Genomic DNA, 19,596 nt, shown 5'->3' with positions numbered 1-19,596 from the left:
TAAGTCATAACTTTAGATTAAGGAATACTCACATGCTCATCAAATTAAAAAGAAATATAATATTGGGGTTGAAAACTTTCAATAGGTATGTGATAGGATAAAGGTAAGGTTAAAATGAAAATTATCAATGTCAACTGATAAAAATGTGCGCATGTATGCATTTTTAATTCTATCTCTAAAGTGGCCTTTAGAACACAGCAACTTCAGTACTTAGGAGAAATGACCTGGCACACCAAGAGAATTTGTTTCTAATCTTCTTTTCCACTAAATGGATTTATATCTTGAAATAGTAAGTACTCAAGATTCTGGAACATATTTTTGCCAGTGAGCAAGCACACTTTCAAAAGTAGTAAAGAGTAGCTGAAATAATACAATAAGAAGATTCTCACTGGTCAAGATGTGACAATTTGAGCATTTACCAAAAAGGAGAGTGTGAATAAAAAGCATCTGCTAGATCTAATCCAACTACAGCACAATGCTTGATTGCTTCAACACAGATCAGGCATAGATTCACTGGACTGCATCCTCCCCATCAGAAAATTTTGAGAAATGATCAGTATTGTTCTTATCACCATTACGCATCAATCATACTACTTCAGCATCATCCCTCTGTCTTATGGTTGTTACTACTACATTAACAATAATAATAATGCACTAAGAAAATAGCTAACACTTATTATTTACCACGTGCTAGAAATTATTCTCAGTGCTTTATCTATTTTACACAAAGATGGAAATTAAGGCACAGTGACGTTAAGCATCTTGCTCAAGATGACCTAGCTAGTAAGTGCAGGCGCCAAGATTCACACCCAGGGAGGCTGGACTCCAGAACCAGTGCTCCTAATGCTGCTTCATCAGTTAGGGAAGGAAAATTTCCAATACTCCAGTGAGATCTAACTTGACTTAGTAGATACACTCTTCTGTTTTGCTTCTGAGTACACTTTCTCAGAGGAAAAGTAGTCGGAGGAGGGGGAAACTTTCGGGAAGGGAGATATTAAAGATAAAGCAAAACCCAAAAAAGACATCAATGAGATAGAACTTGGACTTGGACTAATGTTTAGCTGAACTCAGTATTCTAAATTTTTAGATAGTATTATAGCCTAGAGGCAGTAAGCAACTGCTGTGTTTTCATAACCTTAAGAAATTAGTTCTTCATCTCAGGGGTATAAAATACCATGCACAGAAAAAGGGAAATGCATCTAAATGTTAAAAGAACGATGAGCAAAATTTTACTTTAATATCCCATATTTTCTAAGTTGTTTAAGAGTCAATGGGCATCACTTCTATAATTACAAAAAAAAAAATTTATAGTAAAATGTTATTTGAGATTTCAAAAAGAGAAGGAAGGATCCATGCCTTTCACTTCCCTGCATGAAGAAACCCTGAGCCATGCAAAAGTTAGCAGCAAGTTCCTAAGAAGTCAGCCACACAGACACTTGGATTGAAAATAATAATAATAAAAGTAAACCATACTGCTTGCTATTTTGTCATTTTAAAAAGGGCCGTGAAGAAGATAGCAGGAGCCCATCTCACACCAATGGCTCCAGGATTGGAAAACTAAACTTGTCTCAGGCAGAGAAAACTATCAGAAGCCTTTCTGGAAGATGGCAGGTTCCAGGATCTGAGACATCTGTTATCTCCAGAGTCATGAAATACCCCATCAGACAGACTGCAGCTGGCAACAACCTCCTGTATGCTGCTCCCCATCTCTCACCTCCACAGGTAAAACCTGCGGCATGGGTTTTCTCCTGTTCTCAGTCGGCCTGCCATGAGTGTTCTGCCTTCCTGGGACTATGACTCATCAATGTTTGGTAATCGGGAGATGCATCAGAAGCAATTTGTTAATAAAGTGCTTATTAAATCAAGTCTGTAATGGCTTATTTAATAAAGTCTGTATAGTCTTAATAAAGACTTAAGTCTGTAATGGCTGACTTAAAAATATAAATTAAAACAGATTCAAAGCTATCCCTTAGAATGCCCTTCTCATATTGACTTCCATTCCAACACGCATTCCCGGATAACATGCTACAAACAACTCACCACCCTTAGAACCCCTGGAGGAGTGACAGGTGTGCTTCAGAGTTTAACACAAAACACAACCACTGACAACTGCCACAAGGGCAAGCAGAAGATGCAGCATCGACCCAACTGCCATTTAGGAACCAGAGACGGCAAGGTACCCCAACTGACCAGGAGAAAGAAGAGGCAGGCTGGCAGCCTCTGCCACTCACAGAGCTGGCCCAGACTAACAGGCAGAGGCCTCCAGGTGAAGCTGGAGGAAGGTGCATGTGCAACTCTCCCAGTACCTTCCCTTTCTCTCAACCATGTCCCTCCACAGTTCTCTCCCCATGACAACCAGAGGAAAAACTTCTCAAGTTCTGACTCATATCAGTGCCAAGCAAGACAGGCTGGTGTAGGGTCTACCCAAGTCTGGGACCACACACCACCTCTAGGGCAGACAACAGCTCTGGCACTACAGGAAGTGAAACATACCTATTCTTATGACTCTGCCGAAGACAGGATTCTCTTCCACTAGTTACCTGTATAGAACTCTGGGGTTGCTATGTAGGTTGTGCAGCAAAAATTTTGTGCATTAAAATTGTTGTGCATTAAAAATTTGAACTCTGTCAAAGTCTAGGTGACCCCTTGGCTGGCTCAACCTTTACTTAAGTAGTGCTAACAGCTATGGCCTCTACTTGTCAGCCCAAGGCAGTGACAGCCAACACTGTAAGGGTCTAGAGCCATATTTGTACTGCCATTATCCAAAAAAGCCACACAACAGTGCAGAGCCTATTATTATGTAATAATCAAACGTCAAAATTAAAGGTCTCGTAGGGCCCCGACTAGAAGTGGCAGAACCACAAGTGACGTGATGGACACAGACTGAGGATCAAATAAAAACACTTCACCCACAGACTTATCTATCTGGGCACAGCCCTTCCTGTAAAATACATACCCGTACCCATGGTATCCGATCACAAACATCTAGAGGGCACCTACTTTGTGGAAGGCACGTGCTAGCTGCTGAGGGAAAAGAACAGGAAGGAAACAGAAGATAAATAAGACAAGGGGCTCTGCCCTCAAGCTGACAGTCTAGAAGGGGCGAGAAGCCATTTGCACAAATTCTTCAGGGACTGGAGTTGGTTACTATTCTCCACTCAAGTTATTTGGAAGCATTTACTCAGCACTCCATGACTGCACTCACAGAGCTACAGGGAACTGTCAGTAAACGAATGTGAGGCACTTTACAAGTATCACTCTGCTTGTTAAGATAAATAAATAAATAAATAAGCAAGTAAGTACACAAGGGCACACACACTAACAAAATGTTCACAGTAAGCTGGGCCTCAAATCTGTAAAACACTCTAGAAACCAGTGAAGGACCAGAAGCCAGGAACAGCTCCTCACAGACCCATGGTTTCCAAGTCCAGCGACAAGAATCCCCCTGACAGCCTCTTCAGAGCACACCTGCCCAGCTGTGGCCGCCCCCCAAAGGGAATCAGCTAACCTTTGGGGTGGAGGTGGCGAGTGGGAGGTGTACTTGGACAAAGGTACCCACAAGATTCTTATATGTCCTTATCTCTTCTCCACCATCCACAGAGCTCCTCAAGTGCCAATGGAGAAAAAAAGAAGATTGGACAGTTTACTAAAACATAAAATGCCAAGCTCCTTCCCCAAAATCCAGACCAACATCAAGGCTGCAGCCTGGCCAAAATGAGAAGCAAGCGTTCTAAGTTCTGAAGATGACAGTGCTGAAGATCATTCGCTAAGCTGGTGCAAAGCAGCATGGAGCCCTGTTAGCATCCGCCACCCCAGGCAGAGCGTATGAGATGTTAGGCAGTTCCCACTTGAGGACTGGCCTCCACGCAACCCAGTCCCCAGAGCAGGAAGCGCCAAACACTGGCCAGGACTTCTGCCTCCACTAACAATGTTCACGCAGAGACGCTCACAGTTATGACTCTAGTGCCACGTGGCTGTGTGCGCTGATGTACTACCCTTCTGTAAAATCAGACGTCTTTAATAAAGGGCCACATTCTGCAAGCGGGAAGCCACAAGCAACTAAAGAGCTTTCATGAAAAACAGCTTTTCAGAAAGCTGGAAACATGACCATTATTATTTTCCCCCAATTTACAGGCCCCAAAACACACATCAGTTCCTAAACTACAGCTTCTCTCAACTTTACATCACTCAGCAAAGGGCAGCTGGAGACATTCTGATGACACAGAGCACCTGTGAAGATGGAAAGCTTCAAGCACCAGACCACAGGGCTCTGGCCAGCAAGCATCTTGCACTACAAACACTACAAGAAGCAAGAGTACTCTAAAATCGCCACATTCCACCCTGTGGCTTGGTGGAGATGCCAGAAAGAGGTAGCTTTGGTTTGCCTAAGTTTCTACATGTTCAAATTCTAACAAGAGATTTCAGTCCCCCTCCCTCCAACATGACATGACTCCAGCTTATTTGATTCTAATGCAGATCAAGAACCAATCTGCTTGCATTTCCACAGCAGCCCATCTTAGGCAAACACATGGGAACAAGCTGGCCTTCTGCAACACTTATTTTTGTCTTTATTCAGGGCAACAGGTTTTGGCCACATGGATGATCATTCATGGCTTTTAAATGCCTAAAACCTATTTCTTCCCAGCACTCCTACCAGGGCCTATCACCGCCATCCCTTGAAAGAATTTACTAAATCAGGGGCTTACGGAGGAGTTCCCTGTCACTAACACCCATACCTGGGGCTATCCAGGATCCAGACGTTTAAGTCAAAGACTGCATTAAAACTAATTGAAAAACACCACACCTGGTAATTGAAGCAGGCAAATTGCTGTAAGCATGTAACTGATCTGAAATCTATTTACTTTCACACTGTCATCAGATCTCCTCGCTCAGGAACCTGAAATAAAAATGTTCCTCTGCACTCAGTGTCATACCTGGAATGATACTTTCCGATAGGATCTGGTACATGCTGATTAATAGCTATTTAATCATGAAGGCTGACTAATTAAGTAAAAGGCTTTATCATTCCAATTTAAAATTGAAGACATCTAATACATAGCCCAGATGCAGTCATGCACTACATAACAACGTTTCAGTCAATGACAGACCGCATGTACAACAGTGGTCCCATAAGATTAGTACCATACAGCCCAGGTGTGTAGTGGCTATACCACCTAGGTTTGTGTAAGTACGCTCTATGATGTTCGCACAATGACAAAATCACCTAACAATGCATTTCTCAGAATGTGTCCCCGTCATTAAGCAATGCATGACTGTACCTTAAAACACTCCAGGTACAGAATGAGAGACACTTGGTCTGGCCTTGTCTCCCCAATCCTGCCTGTGTATCCAGACCACCAAGACGGCTTTGGGGAGGTGCTGGAAAGTCAAGTCCATCGAGATCCTGTGGCCAAGGCCCAAGCCTATCCCCTTTCCTCCTCCTGCCCAGTGCCCATCATGTTCTTTGCTTCCAGAGGTGGAATGAGCAGTGGCAGCAGTGAACTCTGAGAGCACAGAAGACGTCAGAGAGCACAGGTGAGAGCAGGGAGAGGAGGGTGGGAGAAACACCCCTGTACCTTCCCCACTTACAAAGGCTGTGAATGCTGGCTGAGATGTTTTACGTGCAGAGGAAAGAGAGAGAAAAGCAAAGCACACGTTCATGTTCATTCATGCAAATATACAAAGTATTTAGCACATCGGAGCTTTTCATTACCTTCTTCTGTAGTTTGTGCATTTATACTTTAGTTTTTGTGTATTTCTGCACACAAGAAATTGGATAACCTGATCAAAATTTCTGAGAGGGCCTGCACCTCTCTCTTATTAAAAAAAAAATACCACAAATATGCATGCATGTAGATTTGCACGTTATATTCGTTTGAAAAAAAATTTAAGACGACTAGTAAATTCACAGGAAACTAGAATGTTTCTATGAAATAGGCTACATATATTTTCTGAGTTTTAGTGTGTCAGTAAACGAATGCCAAAAACCAAAAGATTACCGATAAATAAATAAGTAAAAAAAAAATAAGAGTTCAGGGATAAAATATATTCACTTAAGGGGTGCCAGAAACCAGATATACAAGTAAAGCTTTTTCTCTATTTTGAGTAGAAAGACCCTGAGTCCATATCTCCAGTATGGTAAACATTAGACCAGGGCGGGCTATTTCCACCTTATTCCACTGCTTTGGCGCACCATCTGTCACCAGCACCCCATTCTTCCCACAAACGCTTTTAAAAACATGTTGAAGTTTTGTCAAGAACATTACTTCTTACAGGTATTCACATACCATTTCTGGACATGAGCTCTTTACCCAAATGAATGGCTGTCAAATGACCAGAGACTGGGGAACCCCTGTCAGATAAGGAATTTCCCTCTCAACAAAATTCCCTGTGTCCATCTCAGCAAACAGCGCTCCTGTGGTCTGTCAGCTGAGATGTCTCAAGTGCCAGATTCAATGCCGCAAAGGAGGTCTTTAAAACGCATACTGCTAAGTGCCCACATTTAAATCAAAAGCAATCAGAAAATACCTAACGTTTAAAAGCAAGAATTTTGAGACTTCCTTCTCTAATAGCTCTTTTTAGGTGTTAAAACAAAACAAAAAAACAAAGCCCGGGCCAATGAGCCTTAAGCATTCTACAGTAATAAAAATAATAAAATTGTCAATACTTAGTGTGGGCCACATGCCAGGCCTTGCGCTAAACCTCACAACCCCTATCAGGTCTGTACCTTTCTTATTCCCACTTTACAATGAAGAAACCAAGGCACAGAGGGTTAAGCCACTTGCCCAACATTTCACAGCCAGTAAGCGGCAGAGTCGGATGCAAACGTAAGCAGCTGGCCTCCAAGTCCACTTGGTGACTCTTGACCACTACATCATTCTGTCACAGTACTTGACACTGTCTTACAAAACTAGTTATTTACACCCAACTGATGGCCACAAAAACACTGCAAAAGGCAAAAGAAATATTTCCTTTCATTGAAAGTAAAAGCTCTGGCTCAAAGACAAGGTAATTTACAACACTTATGAAAATCGAAAGTCTGGGTTAACTTTTTAACAGATTGGTAATTATTTTAATGTATCAAACTACAAAAGCAAAGATGTACCCTGCCATTCAAAAAATTAAATTATAGGGGCCAGTTCAGTGGCGTAGTGGTTGGGTTCGCCCACTTTACTTCGGTGGCCCAGGGTTCGCTGGTTCAGATCCTGGGCATGAACCTACACACTGCCCACCAAGCCATGCTGTGGCAGCGTCCCACATACAGAATAGAGGAAGATGGGCACAGATTTTAGCTCAGCAACAATCTTCCTCACGCAAAAAGAAGAAGATTGGCAGCAGATGTTAGCTCAGGGCCAATCTTCCTCACCAAAAAGAGATTATACGTACAAATAAGGAGGACTCTATCCAACTTTTAAAAGAAAAAAAATCCTTTGACAATTTATAGTATATACTTTGGCATGAAGGATCAAAGGAGTCCAAGAAGCTCAAAACTCTAATAGTTGATGTACTAGTAGATATTATGGACACCAGGGACATTCAACTGCACAGCACAGTCCAGGGGCCACCTGTGGTGATGTTTTCATCAATTCCCAGGAAAGGAGAAAAAATTAATAATGTGGTGAGTTTTTTATAAAACTAAATATCCAATATTTAAATTCTAATTATGTCCTTCCCTCTATCCTGTTAAGATGTCCTTTATTTTATTAAATGCAGTATCAAGATATAGTGGTGTTTTTGTTCTAGTGTGCTTACTTGGCACATTTAAAAAAAGTTGGAAAGTCTCTGTTTATCCAAATTTTTATTTCTACTGGTTTTTAAAAATTGGTTCTCAAGTCTGGGAACCAACGACTAAGGATAGCTAGAAGTCACCCTTGGAAAAAACTTACTAAATAATAGGCTAGAGAACTTACCAAAAAAATAGTCCCTTAAGAGTACAGTAGACCAGCAATTTTGGAAAATTATTTCCACTACATAATTCATCATTAAAAATGCAGACTAAGCTGTGATCCCAGAGAGAGGAATACATACCATTCTAACCATCAAAGCCAACAATACTTCAAAGCTTCAAAGAAACTTAAAGTGACATTACATGCTAATGTTACCTATTTGTGCTGTAACTCTAGAGCAAAAAAAGCAGATGCTTAAAACTGGATAAGCCTTCTCAAATTTAACACCCTTATCTTGATAAGCTTTCCCTACCATATTCCTCCCTACTTACTCAAAACACGAGCCTTGAAACAAGTAATTTTAAGAATCTTCGTCAATGTAATAATGTAACTGTTCCCTGTTACAATTTGTATAGTGAATACTAAACTTTAATTAACTATATAAACAGAAGTAGTTAAGGATAGAGAACAAAAAGGCACAACAGTTTGTTATCCAATTTTAAACAGGCAGTTCCAACTGCAAGTTCAGCTACAAATCTTTACAGATTCTCTGTTGAGCTAGGATAGTAGATCGGTGGGCATACAAAGCATCAGTTCTGAAGATTTGTTTTATTAAACCACAGAATGTAAAGCTATTAATAGCCTCGTGAATCTGTTCAACAAACTACACGTGGGTTTACTGGAGGTGGCCCTTGCAAAATTTGGGATCAATCTACTCAATCCTTGCAAGAGAACGCCTGTGAAGTTCCTCATCATTTGCCCTTTCTGACTGTCCTCTGAGGCTCCCAGCCTGAGACACAGGAATTTTTGTGGTCATTCAGGATGGGTGTATAATCTAGGGAGTGTCTCCTCCAGACAACACAAAGAGCAAACAGCAAAGCATAAAGCTTCCCTTTCCTCAAAGGCTTCCTTCCTGTCCCCTATCTTTTAAAAGAACAAGGCTCCGAACTTCTTCCCTCAAGGGAGCTGCATACAGATGCTGCTCTCCTCAGGCCTTGTACAAAAGCAGCAAAGCTCATCACACCTACAGACCAGACTCTGAAGGGCCGCACGAAATCAGTAACTCCACTCTGCTTTCAAAAAAACGGGTGAGAGAGCACAACCAGATGGGAAATAAACAAACATACATACACACACATGTACATACACACACACACACACTCACACACACCAGAGCTGGTCCCACAATCGAAGATAGGAAAATATTGGGGATTAACCACAGTTTGGTAGAGGTTGTAACAGAACCTGCAGAAACAAAACAAGCTGCCAGAGGAAGCTTTAAGCTAAGGGCTCTGGAAATGTCATTTCTTCACCCCCATACGTGCATTCTCATTGCATAAAACAGCTGTATCCCTGCAAAAACAGCTTAAAATTCACTGGTTCCCAAAAAGAACACAACTGTACAGATGAAAACTAACCGAGAGGTCCAAATTAGACGATTTACAATGCCCTGTAGGCACATGCAAAAGCTGCTGTCCCAATGGAGGTGGGAGGCATGTGGACTGTCTGCAAGGAACCCAGGCTCCGCAACTAGCTGATAACGACTTCAGATATCTGGAACTAGTGGCTGTCTTATTTCACTTGACACCTTCAATTTTCACATCAGCTCCTGCAGGCAAACAGGGCCTCCCAAGAACGCGACCTTGTGCTCCCTGGTTTTCCTAACACTCCGACAAGAAGCAAATTAGAATGCAACTCATTGCAGCCCCGATGAATGTTATCTACTTACTTACTCTGTTCGACTTAACACTACATTTAAGTACAGTTGGGGTAAGACTGAATTTTAGAGCTTGAAATCAAAGATTAGCTAGTCTAGTCCTTGATTTTACAGATGAAGACACTCAGAGGGAAAAGGATTAATGGTTAGTTCAAGGAGACAGACTAAGTTAGTGGCAGAACCAGGCAGCACCCAGACTTCCTACTTAGTTCTTGGCGCCATGCTGATCCTGCACACAGATGGGGTCCCTGGGGCTCTGCAATGGTACAGGAGCTGAGGTCAGGATCGCCAGACACTCACAGGGCCTGAAGCAGGGAACAGCAGTCCACAGGCCACCAGAAAGCTGAAGAACCTGTGCTTCCCAAGAAGCACTGGCTCAGCACCAGTGAACGGATTGGCAAGTACCCTGCTTCTAGGGAATCTAGGAAATTCCTCCCCCTTAGCCCCAATTCAAGCAAAAACAAATAAGGAGAGGCATTTTGATTAAATACACTTGGCTGGGAGTAGGAAGCTTTTTTTATAGAAAGGGGTTTATTTGACTTTGTGAGGCTTTACTTTCACAATAATACATACCCTTGGCACAGGAAGACCCTATTAAAGTTCCATAAATTGCCTTAGTAAGGTATACAGTTAGGTTGACTTTATAAGGCTTTCAGACATTAATTTTGAGAAAGTTAATGATATTAGGGTTTGCATACACAATCACAATCCAAATGGTAAAATAAACCAAAGGACAAGGTGAGAAACGGGGCTTTAAAACCTACTTTATTAATCCAGACCAGTGGTTTTCAACCTTGGCTACACATGAGAATCAACTACCCACCATGGGAGTTAACCACCTTGGATGACTACACACCCAGACTTCAGATGACTACACCCCCGGACTTCTAGTCTTTACAGCCAAGGCCCCAGATGTTGTGGAGCAAAGACAAGTTATATCTACTTTGCTTTGTCTGAATTCCTGACCCACATAAGCCACGGGCATAACAAAATGGTTGTTTTAGACCACTAACTTTTTGGGTGGTTTGTTAAGCAACAATAGCAACTGGGACAGCTGGGAAGCATTTCAAAACCCCAATGCCCAGGTGTACTCCAGCCCAACTAAGCCAGAATCTCTGGCGGTGGGACCCAGGCATCTATCTTTAAAGCAGCCCAGGTGACTCTAAGGTGCAACCAAGGTTTAGAACTGCGTCTAGACCTATCCAGTGCAATGCAGCCACCTGGCCACATGTCGCTGTTTCAATTTACATTAATGAAAATTAAATAAAATTTAAAATTCAGTGCCTCAGTGGCACTAGCCACATTTCAAGCACTCAATATATGGCTAGCGGTTACCATATTGGACAGCAGATATATAGAACATATCTATCATCACAGAAAACTGTAATAGACAGTGCTGGTCCAGACCAGTGGTTCTCAAAGCTCTGTCATGAGCTAATAGCATCACCTGGGAACTTGCCAGAAATGCAAATTCTCAAGCCAGACCCTGGACCTACTGGATCAGAACCTTTTGGGGTAGGGCTCTCCAGATGATTCTGATGCACACTCAAGTGTGAGAACCACTGGTCTTACTATTAGCCATATAAAATCATTTTTTTCTATGACCTATCTCATACTTAAATGTGAAAATTATCAACTCTTAACTCCAACATAAGAGAACAGTTCATACTGTTGTACAATGTCAAAGAGGTATTTTTGTATCAGCAGGCTTGTAGAGAAATGCCTTTCAATTAGCAAAAGGTTCTACAAAAAAGTTTCATGAAGATGCTCTCGGTTATTTATAATTGTTAAGAGAAACAACCTTAAGGTCCAAAAATATACAAATGGTTAAAAATTATGGAACTCAACAGACTATTCAATTATTAAAATTATAACTGTGAAAACTATGCTTCATGACAAACTATAAATGGCAGAAGAGCAAAGCAGAGAATTGTAATTGCAAATATTTGTATTATATGAACACGGACAAGATGAAGGTAGAGGAAAAACAAGAATAACTGATGTGTTAGGCTTGGCCGGACAATGACCCACCCATTCCTTTTATTTCTGCCACGCTTCTTATAAAGTTGTCCATGCAAAAATATTTCAGGGTATCTAAGGAAGCAATTTTTTAAAACGATACAATTAGGTTTTGATGTGAAAAGTCCATTGCAAGAACAATTTGGTAAAACAGTTCTACTACTTTATCAGGGATTCACTGAACTGTTCATCTCACAGCAACATGGAACCTAGACTGGATTCCAGCAAAGGGTGAGGCTGAGAGTGGCACTTGAGAGTCCAGTTTTTTTAACTTTAGATCCTGCAATCAAATATAAGAATTATGCATTTTTACAAATAAAATTTTAGAGATGTGAAAACTTGACATTTTTTTCTGTGTTTATTTAGTTTCCACATAGTTTGTTGGGTGGTAAAATGCTAAATAAACTAATTTCCAAGGAGGAATCTCTCACATTTTCTTCTTCCATTTGCAAGTCTAAATTTCCGGAAATATTTTGTAGAGTGAGTTTCTTTGAAAAGATAGCTCCTGAATCCCACATAAATCAATTCTTGATTGTTTTAATACATGTTTTCATATAAATTTTAGTATTACTTCCTTTCTTGGCAGCTCTGTTGTTAGTAAACTTAATTTCTTACACTGTCAAGGTACCAAGTAATCTGAGCATTTCTGTGTCTTGTTGGTTTCTCTGCTGCTCTGTTTCCTTTGCAGGTAATGTTCTCCAAACTCCTTTAAATTCTAAATGCATAAACACCTTCTCTGCTCCAGCCCAGGGAAGATTCAAGAAAAGGTAACTGTGATTGAATAACTCTGAGAAACCTTGAGGTCTGCAGGAAGCCTGATATCTGGGAGAAACTTGATCCTGTAAATTTCTTAAAAATATGAGTGCACGGCATGTGTAATTTTATTGAAAACTGGAAACAATCCAAGTTATCCACTTATCTCTAAGTAGATTTTCCCAGAAGATGCCGAGTTAAGTGGTAGGATGATAAACTGGCCAGTTTGGAATCATTTTGAAAATTTTTCCCAGCCCAACAGGCATACATAGTTTAAAATCAAAGGTGACAAAAAAAAAAAATTCTAAACTAAAATGTTTGCAATAGTGATGCAAAAATAGGGTTTTCAAATTTTTCCAACTTTTTGTACAGACTACAACTAATCTTCATGAAAGTGGGAATTGAGAGTTATTGAGGGCAGCTCCTACCTTCAATTCTAGCATTCATCTATGCTCTCAAGAAAAAGGAAATCGTTATTTTTATTTTTATTGCTGGAGGTCAAATAGAAAGGGAATTTGATGGAAGCTTTTGATAATTATTTTTTTAAAAAAACAGCAAACAGAATTTACAAAATGCTTTCTGTACGCTGGACATTCTTGAAACTAGACGCTGAGAACACAAAGACGAATCATATACAGTCCTTGCCCTGGAGAAACCCCAGAGTCAACTGGATACAGCAACGTCTGAGAAAGCCTCAACATAAAAAACAGAGACCAACACAAAGAAACAAAACAATGCACTTTAGGAAAGAAAAGCAGACTACATAGAGGAAACTATCATTAATATCCTCAGAAAGAGGAGGAAAATATCATGACCACGAAATAACAGTAAGATGCTATCAAAAAAAAAAAAAAATCAGGGACCAAAAAAGAGCTCTTAGAAATTAAAAACATGATAGCAGGAAAGAAAAATTAAACACAAAGGTTAAAAGATAAAGTGGAGGAAATCTCCCAGAAGGTAGAACAAAAAGATGAGACGAAAAGTAGAAAGGAAAAATAAAATAATTAGATGGCCACTAGAGGAAAGCCCTTGTCCAAATAAGTGTTCCAGAAAAGAATAAATAAAGAGGAGAATTTGTTAATGAATTAATTCAAGAATATTTTTCAGTACTGAAGAACATGAGTTTCTAAGTCAAAAAGGCCCACTATTGTGATTTCGCAAAAAAGGGGGAAGAAAAGAATATTCTACAGGATTCCAAAGAAGGAAAATCTAGGTCACATCCAAGAGATTAGAAATCCAAACAGGTTTGGACTTTTCAACAGAAACACTGGAACATAAAAGACATTAGAGCAACGAAGGTCTTTAAAATAGCATGATACCCATCCAAATGATCAATGAGATGAGTGCATATAATGAAGATATTTTCATGGTTTCAAAAAATTTTACCTCCCAAACATCCTTTCTCAGGAAGCTACTAAAGGATGTGCTCTACAAAATTGAGGCAGTAACCCAAGAAAAGGGAAACAGAAAAACACAGAAGAGAGGTAAAGGGAATCCTCAGAATGATGTGACAGGAAACCCCAGGACGACAGCCACACCAGGCAGAGAGGGCTACCAGTTCATAAAGGAGCATGTTAGAAGGGTTAAGGAGAAATGTCCCTAAGATGAAATCAAGAGACTATGTGATATGTTTGAATGTCTTGAAAGGAGACTCAGGCAAGGGGCAGATCACTTAAATGTTGAATTAAGGATAAATACACAGAAACAGAAGCAAATTAAAGAAAAAAGAAAAAATAGAAACAACCGTTAACTCCAGAGAAAACAAAAAGTTTTGTATGACTGGAAAAGAGATCGTAAAAGAGTACATGCTTCAATTGTAAACAGTCTTCTATATAGTCATATAAATCATGTAAACACTAAATCTTGACACAATCAAAATTACTATATAGATATATTGGGAAGAATTTGGGGGTGGGGTGGGAATAGGGCACAGAAAGAGAACAAAGAAAGCAAATAAAAAACTAGCACTACCAGTTCTATTTCTTTTATTCAGAAATATGGAGGGAAATTCCAAAAGAATGAGCTAAAATCACTATATGTAGTTGCCTCTGGGTAAAGAAATGAAGAGGAGGATTTTTTTTTAATCATAGCCTTTATAAATTACAGAAGTACTTTATACTTTAAGCTATGCACACTGATTTAAAAATAGATATAGGTCCAGAATCTAACCTCCTACCGACTAAATTTGTATTTTCCAAATTATAAATTTGTGACCTCTTAGTGGGTTGTGAAATTAATTCAGTAAGTCACAATCATCATTTCTAAAATGAATTAGAACAGAAGGAAATAGAAAATAACAGGAATGCTGCACATAGTAAATTTTTTCATGAACCTTCACACACATACACAGCTCATGATATAAAATGTATTTTTAACTGTGGACTGTGAACAAAATAATTTTTACATCACTACTCTACACTGCATTATAATTACTTTTAGTGTTGTTTCTAAAAGTAAGAGATTTCAATGCAAAGAAATGGAAAATGTTGGCAGCTAACGAACATATTCCATTATAATGCTCTTTAAAATCCCACTAATACCATGCATGAAGAATGTTCACTCCTATGTTAGTGAAACCTAAATACTCTTTGCTTTCTTACAATCAACTCTGTACTATTTAATCCAGAGAGAAGAGTGGAACAACACAGGAAACAGAACAGAATTCAAAGTCATCCAATTTTATAATGTGGAATATTACTGTTTCTCAGGTGGTCTTTTTAATTTTGCATGACTTTCACTAATATTTAAATTTCTGGTCTACAGAGACACTTGAGTAGAAGGACCCATCCTAGGAGCATTTTGGAATGGGAGGGAAAGCCAGTTTGGAAATAAAAACTTGCAACATGCAATGCATAAACTAGAAAACATATATGCAGTCGACCGAGATGTAGCTTTCTTCCACTGACCGTCCCTCATACACTTTATGAGGTACACTGTACACCTTGCAGGATGGAAAAAAATGGGGAGGAAAGGGCAAGAACTTAAAACTCTGACACTCTTTTACTAACAGCCCAAATTTAGCCCACTTGTTCTTTCAACTTAGCTAGGTTATATATGCACATTGCTTTAGATGTTTACCCTATAGTTCACTTACATAAAATAACCAAGAATAAAAACTTCTATAGAAAGCAAATTCCATTATACTCTCTTCATGATAAAGCTTCACTTCCCACAAGTTACAAAGGTCACATTCATATGTCACTCATTTATATTTTTAAAACCACCACTACCATCCATACTGGAGTAAAAAAAGAATGAATGAGGCTTAACACCCTAGTATTTAAAGATAAAAAAGATATTTGTTGAAATACATATAAACAATATGTTGGTATATCTGAAAATATGCAGAAGAAATGAATGACTTAGCTGCCCTTTTTTTGGAGACGTGAGGGGTGACAGCAGGGGAGAGAGGAAGACTTTTCAACATATACCTGTTTATACTTTGATTTTATAACTATTACCCATTTTGGCAAATTAAGAGTTCTCATTCTATTCCCCCCTCCTGAACTGCCCTGCTTCCGCATCCTACTCCACACCCTGCATGCACACACAAGCACAATCAGAAGCAATTTGTGGCAGGTGTGCTTTCACTTTCTTTGACAAAGGACTTTCCTCGGATCTTGCAAAGATGAACCTATACGCTTAGCACCCACAGGACCAGCACAAATGCCACCTGTCTTTGCAGGTTGCCAGGACCCTGGGTCACTTCCACAGCCCCTCTTCCACGCTCCATCACACTGGGAAGCTAAGCAGTAGAGACATTTGCTGAGCATAGGACACAAAGGTAAGTAGGACAAGGCACCTGCCTTCAGGGAGCTCACAGCCTCCAGGTGGAGACAGAAGAAGAAACAGGTAATTTCCAAATAATACAGTACACGTAACGGCAAAAGTAAGATCTATATAATCTACAACACTGTATTTTAAGTATTTTTTCCACTCTCTTCCCACATCTCTCAAAGGTGAGAGCCTCTGGCACGGGCCTAGTTTACTGAGCCAGTAACTATCTTGGAATCCACCATGTTGAGCATGGTATCCACATAATCTGAACTTCATAAAGGTCTCCTGCACAGTAATGCAATGTTATTTTAAGAAACAAATTCATATATGTCTTAATGTTTCAGAATGGTGATCAGTATACATGTCAACTATTAACCTAACCTGGACCTCTGCAGTAAAACAAACATCTTTACCCTCAGAAGCCCTGAGATCATTTAGCCCTCACCGTGTAGTCTTGGCTTTGATTCCATAAACGGGGAAAATTACGAAAGCTAAGCCTGTCTGCTTCTTTTCCTGGAAATCAATGCACTCTTGCTTGTGTTTACTGGTAGGACTGAAAACTTCCACCTGGTAACTGAAAATTTCCATTTCGGGTTAATACATTAATAATTTCTTGCAATTTTCAGAAAAATAATTCTCAATTTGACATAGGCTTGTCAATGTTAATTTAGGGACTTCTTACACTTCAAACCTTGGACTTCTAGGTAAGAACAATAATATTCCCACCTTGCTCTGAGCTCTATCCCAAAACAAGTAACAGAAATAAATTGCAAACATATCATGAAACGTTGTAATTAATCCACCCAGAGCCCAAAGGAGAAATTGTTTCCATTTTTAAATGCACTGTTGCTTTAAGAGAAAACCTGGCGGAGAAATATTAAACCAAGCTGCATAATGAAAATCAAAATGCATTTGGTGTCTCCATCCTTGCAAAGACAGTAATCCTAACCTACAAGCAGCACTGTGTGTTGACTGCCTTCAGTTTGTCTGTAAAGTGAATGACCGGTACCCAGGCAGATTCCCACGGAAAGTGCCCATCTACCACTCAAAGAATCAGATCAGTCAGAAGAACAGAACAAGAGAACACCCATATTTCAATTCTATTCTGATAGCTCCAAATAAGGGGCTATCCTAATAAGCAAGCAGATGGATAAATTCCAAAATCACCCTATAAATCTTTATTTAAAAGATCCTGATTAGCAATGGCAGTGGCAGCCCTAAAAATGATCAACTGATTATTTAGCATTTCTAACCCACTGTCTACATTAATAATTTCTATCCAAATTCCACAAAATTAAATGTTTCTCTCCACAAATGGCAAAGCTTCATTTCATTAAACAGTAGCTAACAGTAGCACTCCTTATGGTTAAGAGTGACAAGGAGCAGGTGCCACACCAGCAAGGAAAACAGAAACAGCAGCTACATAACAGGAGTGACAATATTCTACCTGTTTCCCAGACTGCTTCGAAGAATCTGACCCAATAGCATTTTTTTCCAAAACAGTATAAAAATATGCAGTTTTGGAAAAAATTGTTGGTGATGTGGGCATTCTAATTTAATCTGTATATATTTTCATTTACTCAATGACCTTACTATCACCATGAAATATACAACCACATTGCTACAAATGTATCTAAAATACGATAAATATTTAAAATGTAGCTGAAAATATTATTCAAGGATCCATCCATTACTGAAAAGCATTTAACACACATTTTAAATATAATTTAGCTATTTACTATCACCACAACAATCTGCTTTAGTTAGCAAACTGGGTAAAAATTGCTAGCCTTAGCACAAAAGCAAAGAATTCCCAATCTTACCTCCTGATAATTTCTTCCCTCAAATTTAGCAAAACTGAGCCTGAACACCACAGGAGTACGGAACGCAGGCAGTCACCTCCCTTAGCAATAAAGTAACAAACTCTACCTTCAGTCTTTCTTCAGTCAAAATCTCTGAAGAGCAAAAATAACCAAATTGTAGCCCATCCATCAACAGGTGACTTTTAGAAACATAAACTCATACTCATGTCCGAATTGAATTAATTTTGCCAGATCTCCCGTTTTTCTTTTCTATTTTGACAAGCTACTGAATTGCTATATTGAATGAATTCCAACCGTTTTCTTCTCGGGGGCTTACCAGAAAAATGCCAAATATTCAAATTATTTTAGGGCATTTTCCCATACTGCTGCGTGGAATAGAGCAGAATTAATAGGGATCCAACAGTTACCACTTTTCAAATGCAAATATGTTGCCATCTAGTAAATGCAGCCCCCTTTTAAACATCCCCCCAGTGTCTACACAGCTCAGGACACTACTTTTGTTTCCCTGAAAATCAAAATCAGCGCATTACACTCAGGCATTCTCTCAACCCAGCCCCAACAACAACAAAAAATAGATTTTAAATGGTCCAGGCCTGAGCCTGCATCGTACAAGCCTGTTGTGCTTTACTGTGGGGGTTTTCTCCCTATTTGGCACACAGAGTCCCTAAACAATTCGGCCAAATGAAGCAAACAGTGCAGTGGGTTCCACAAACAACAAGGCCTTGGGGTGTCACTTGGCCGCCTCAGTTTTCTGATCTGTAAAATGTGGCCGTTGCACTGATCCTCTCTAGAGTCCCATCCGGCCCCCTCGCTCTCTGCGCCGGGGACACAGCAGACTGGTGCTGGCTCCGGCCAGGGTGTCCTGCCCGAGGCCGCACTGGAGGGGAGGAGACGCAGGGGAGGGGGCAGAGGGAGGAGAGGAACTTGGACTTGCAACAGCTTCAGACAGAAGCGTGCGACAAACTTGAAGCCGTCCTCCTAACAATAGGAAAGAGCACTCCCATTTTCCTGCCTCCAACTTGGAGGAGACCGCGGGGTGGGCTCCCGCTGCCCGCCCGCTCGGGACGCGCTTTACCTTTCTCCCTGTTTGGTGTTAGAAGGAGGAGGGTGCAGGACCGTCTGATTCCCTTCCATCTCCACCACGCACTTGGTGTTCAGTTCCAGTTCTGAAAGCAAAAGGGAAAGCGAACGTTGCCAAGCCGAGCATCCGCGCCGCGCGGGGCTCTCCCGGGAGGCGGCCGAGCCGGCAGCCGGCGCACCGGGCGCCCGGGGCTCCCCGGCTCCGCGGCTCCCCGGCTCCGCAGCTCCGCAGCTCCCCGGCTCCCCGGCTCCCGGCCCCGGCGTCGCGCTCGCCGCCCCGGCCCCGCGGCCCCGCAGTTTCCAAAGTTGCCCCCGCCCGCTGCCCGCCGCCCGCCGCCCGCCCGCGAATCCAAACGAGCGCAAATCTCCTCACCTCGGCGGTTCATGGGCCGGACGCGGACGGCAACTTTTACCTTGGTATCCGACATGTTGGCGGCGCCCGCTCGGCCCGAGGCGGCCCCTCACGCGCCGCGCCGCCGCCGCCGCAGCCGCGCGCCCCCCGAGCGCGGCCACCGCCGCTCCGCCGTGTGCTCCGCGAGGC

The 19,596-nt window shown here is 41.0% G+C and overlaps 1 protein-coding gene across 1 annotated transcript in view; it reads right to left on the bottom strand.

Moving 5' to 3' along the window:
* KIF13A (kinesin family member 13A) overlaps window positions 1–19,590 on the bottom strand; it is a 189,279-nt gene extending 169,689 nt beyond the window's left edge. Inside the window, 2 exon segments of the mRNA XM_046639429.1 lie at window positions 19,051–19,141; window positions 19,429–19,590. Of these exon segments, the coding sequence (XP_046495385.1) occupies window positions 19,051–19,141; window positions 19,429–19,483 (146 nt within the window). The 5' untranslated portion in view covers window positions 19,484–19,590.
* Between the last annotated feature and the right edge of the window lie 6 nt (window positions 19,591–19,596).

Source organism: Equus quagga, chromosome 15, assembly GCF_021613505.1.
Source record: "Equus quagga isolate Etosha38 chromosome 15, UCLA_HA_Equagga_1.0, whole genome shotgun sequence".
Taxonomy (NCBI): domain Eukaryota; kingdom Metazoa; phylum Chordata; class Mammalia; order Perissodactyla; family Equidae; genus Equus; species Equus quagga.
This window is presented reverse-complemented; position numbering and strand designations above follow the sequence as displayed.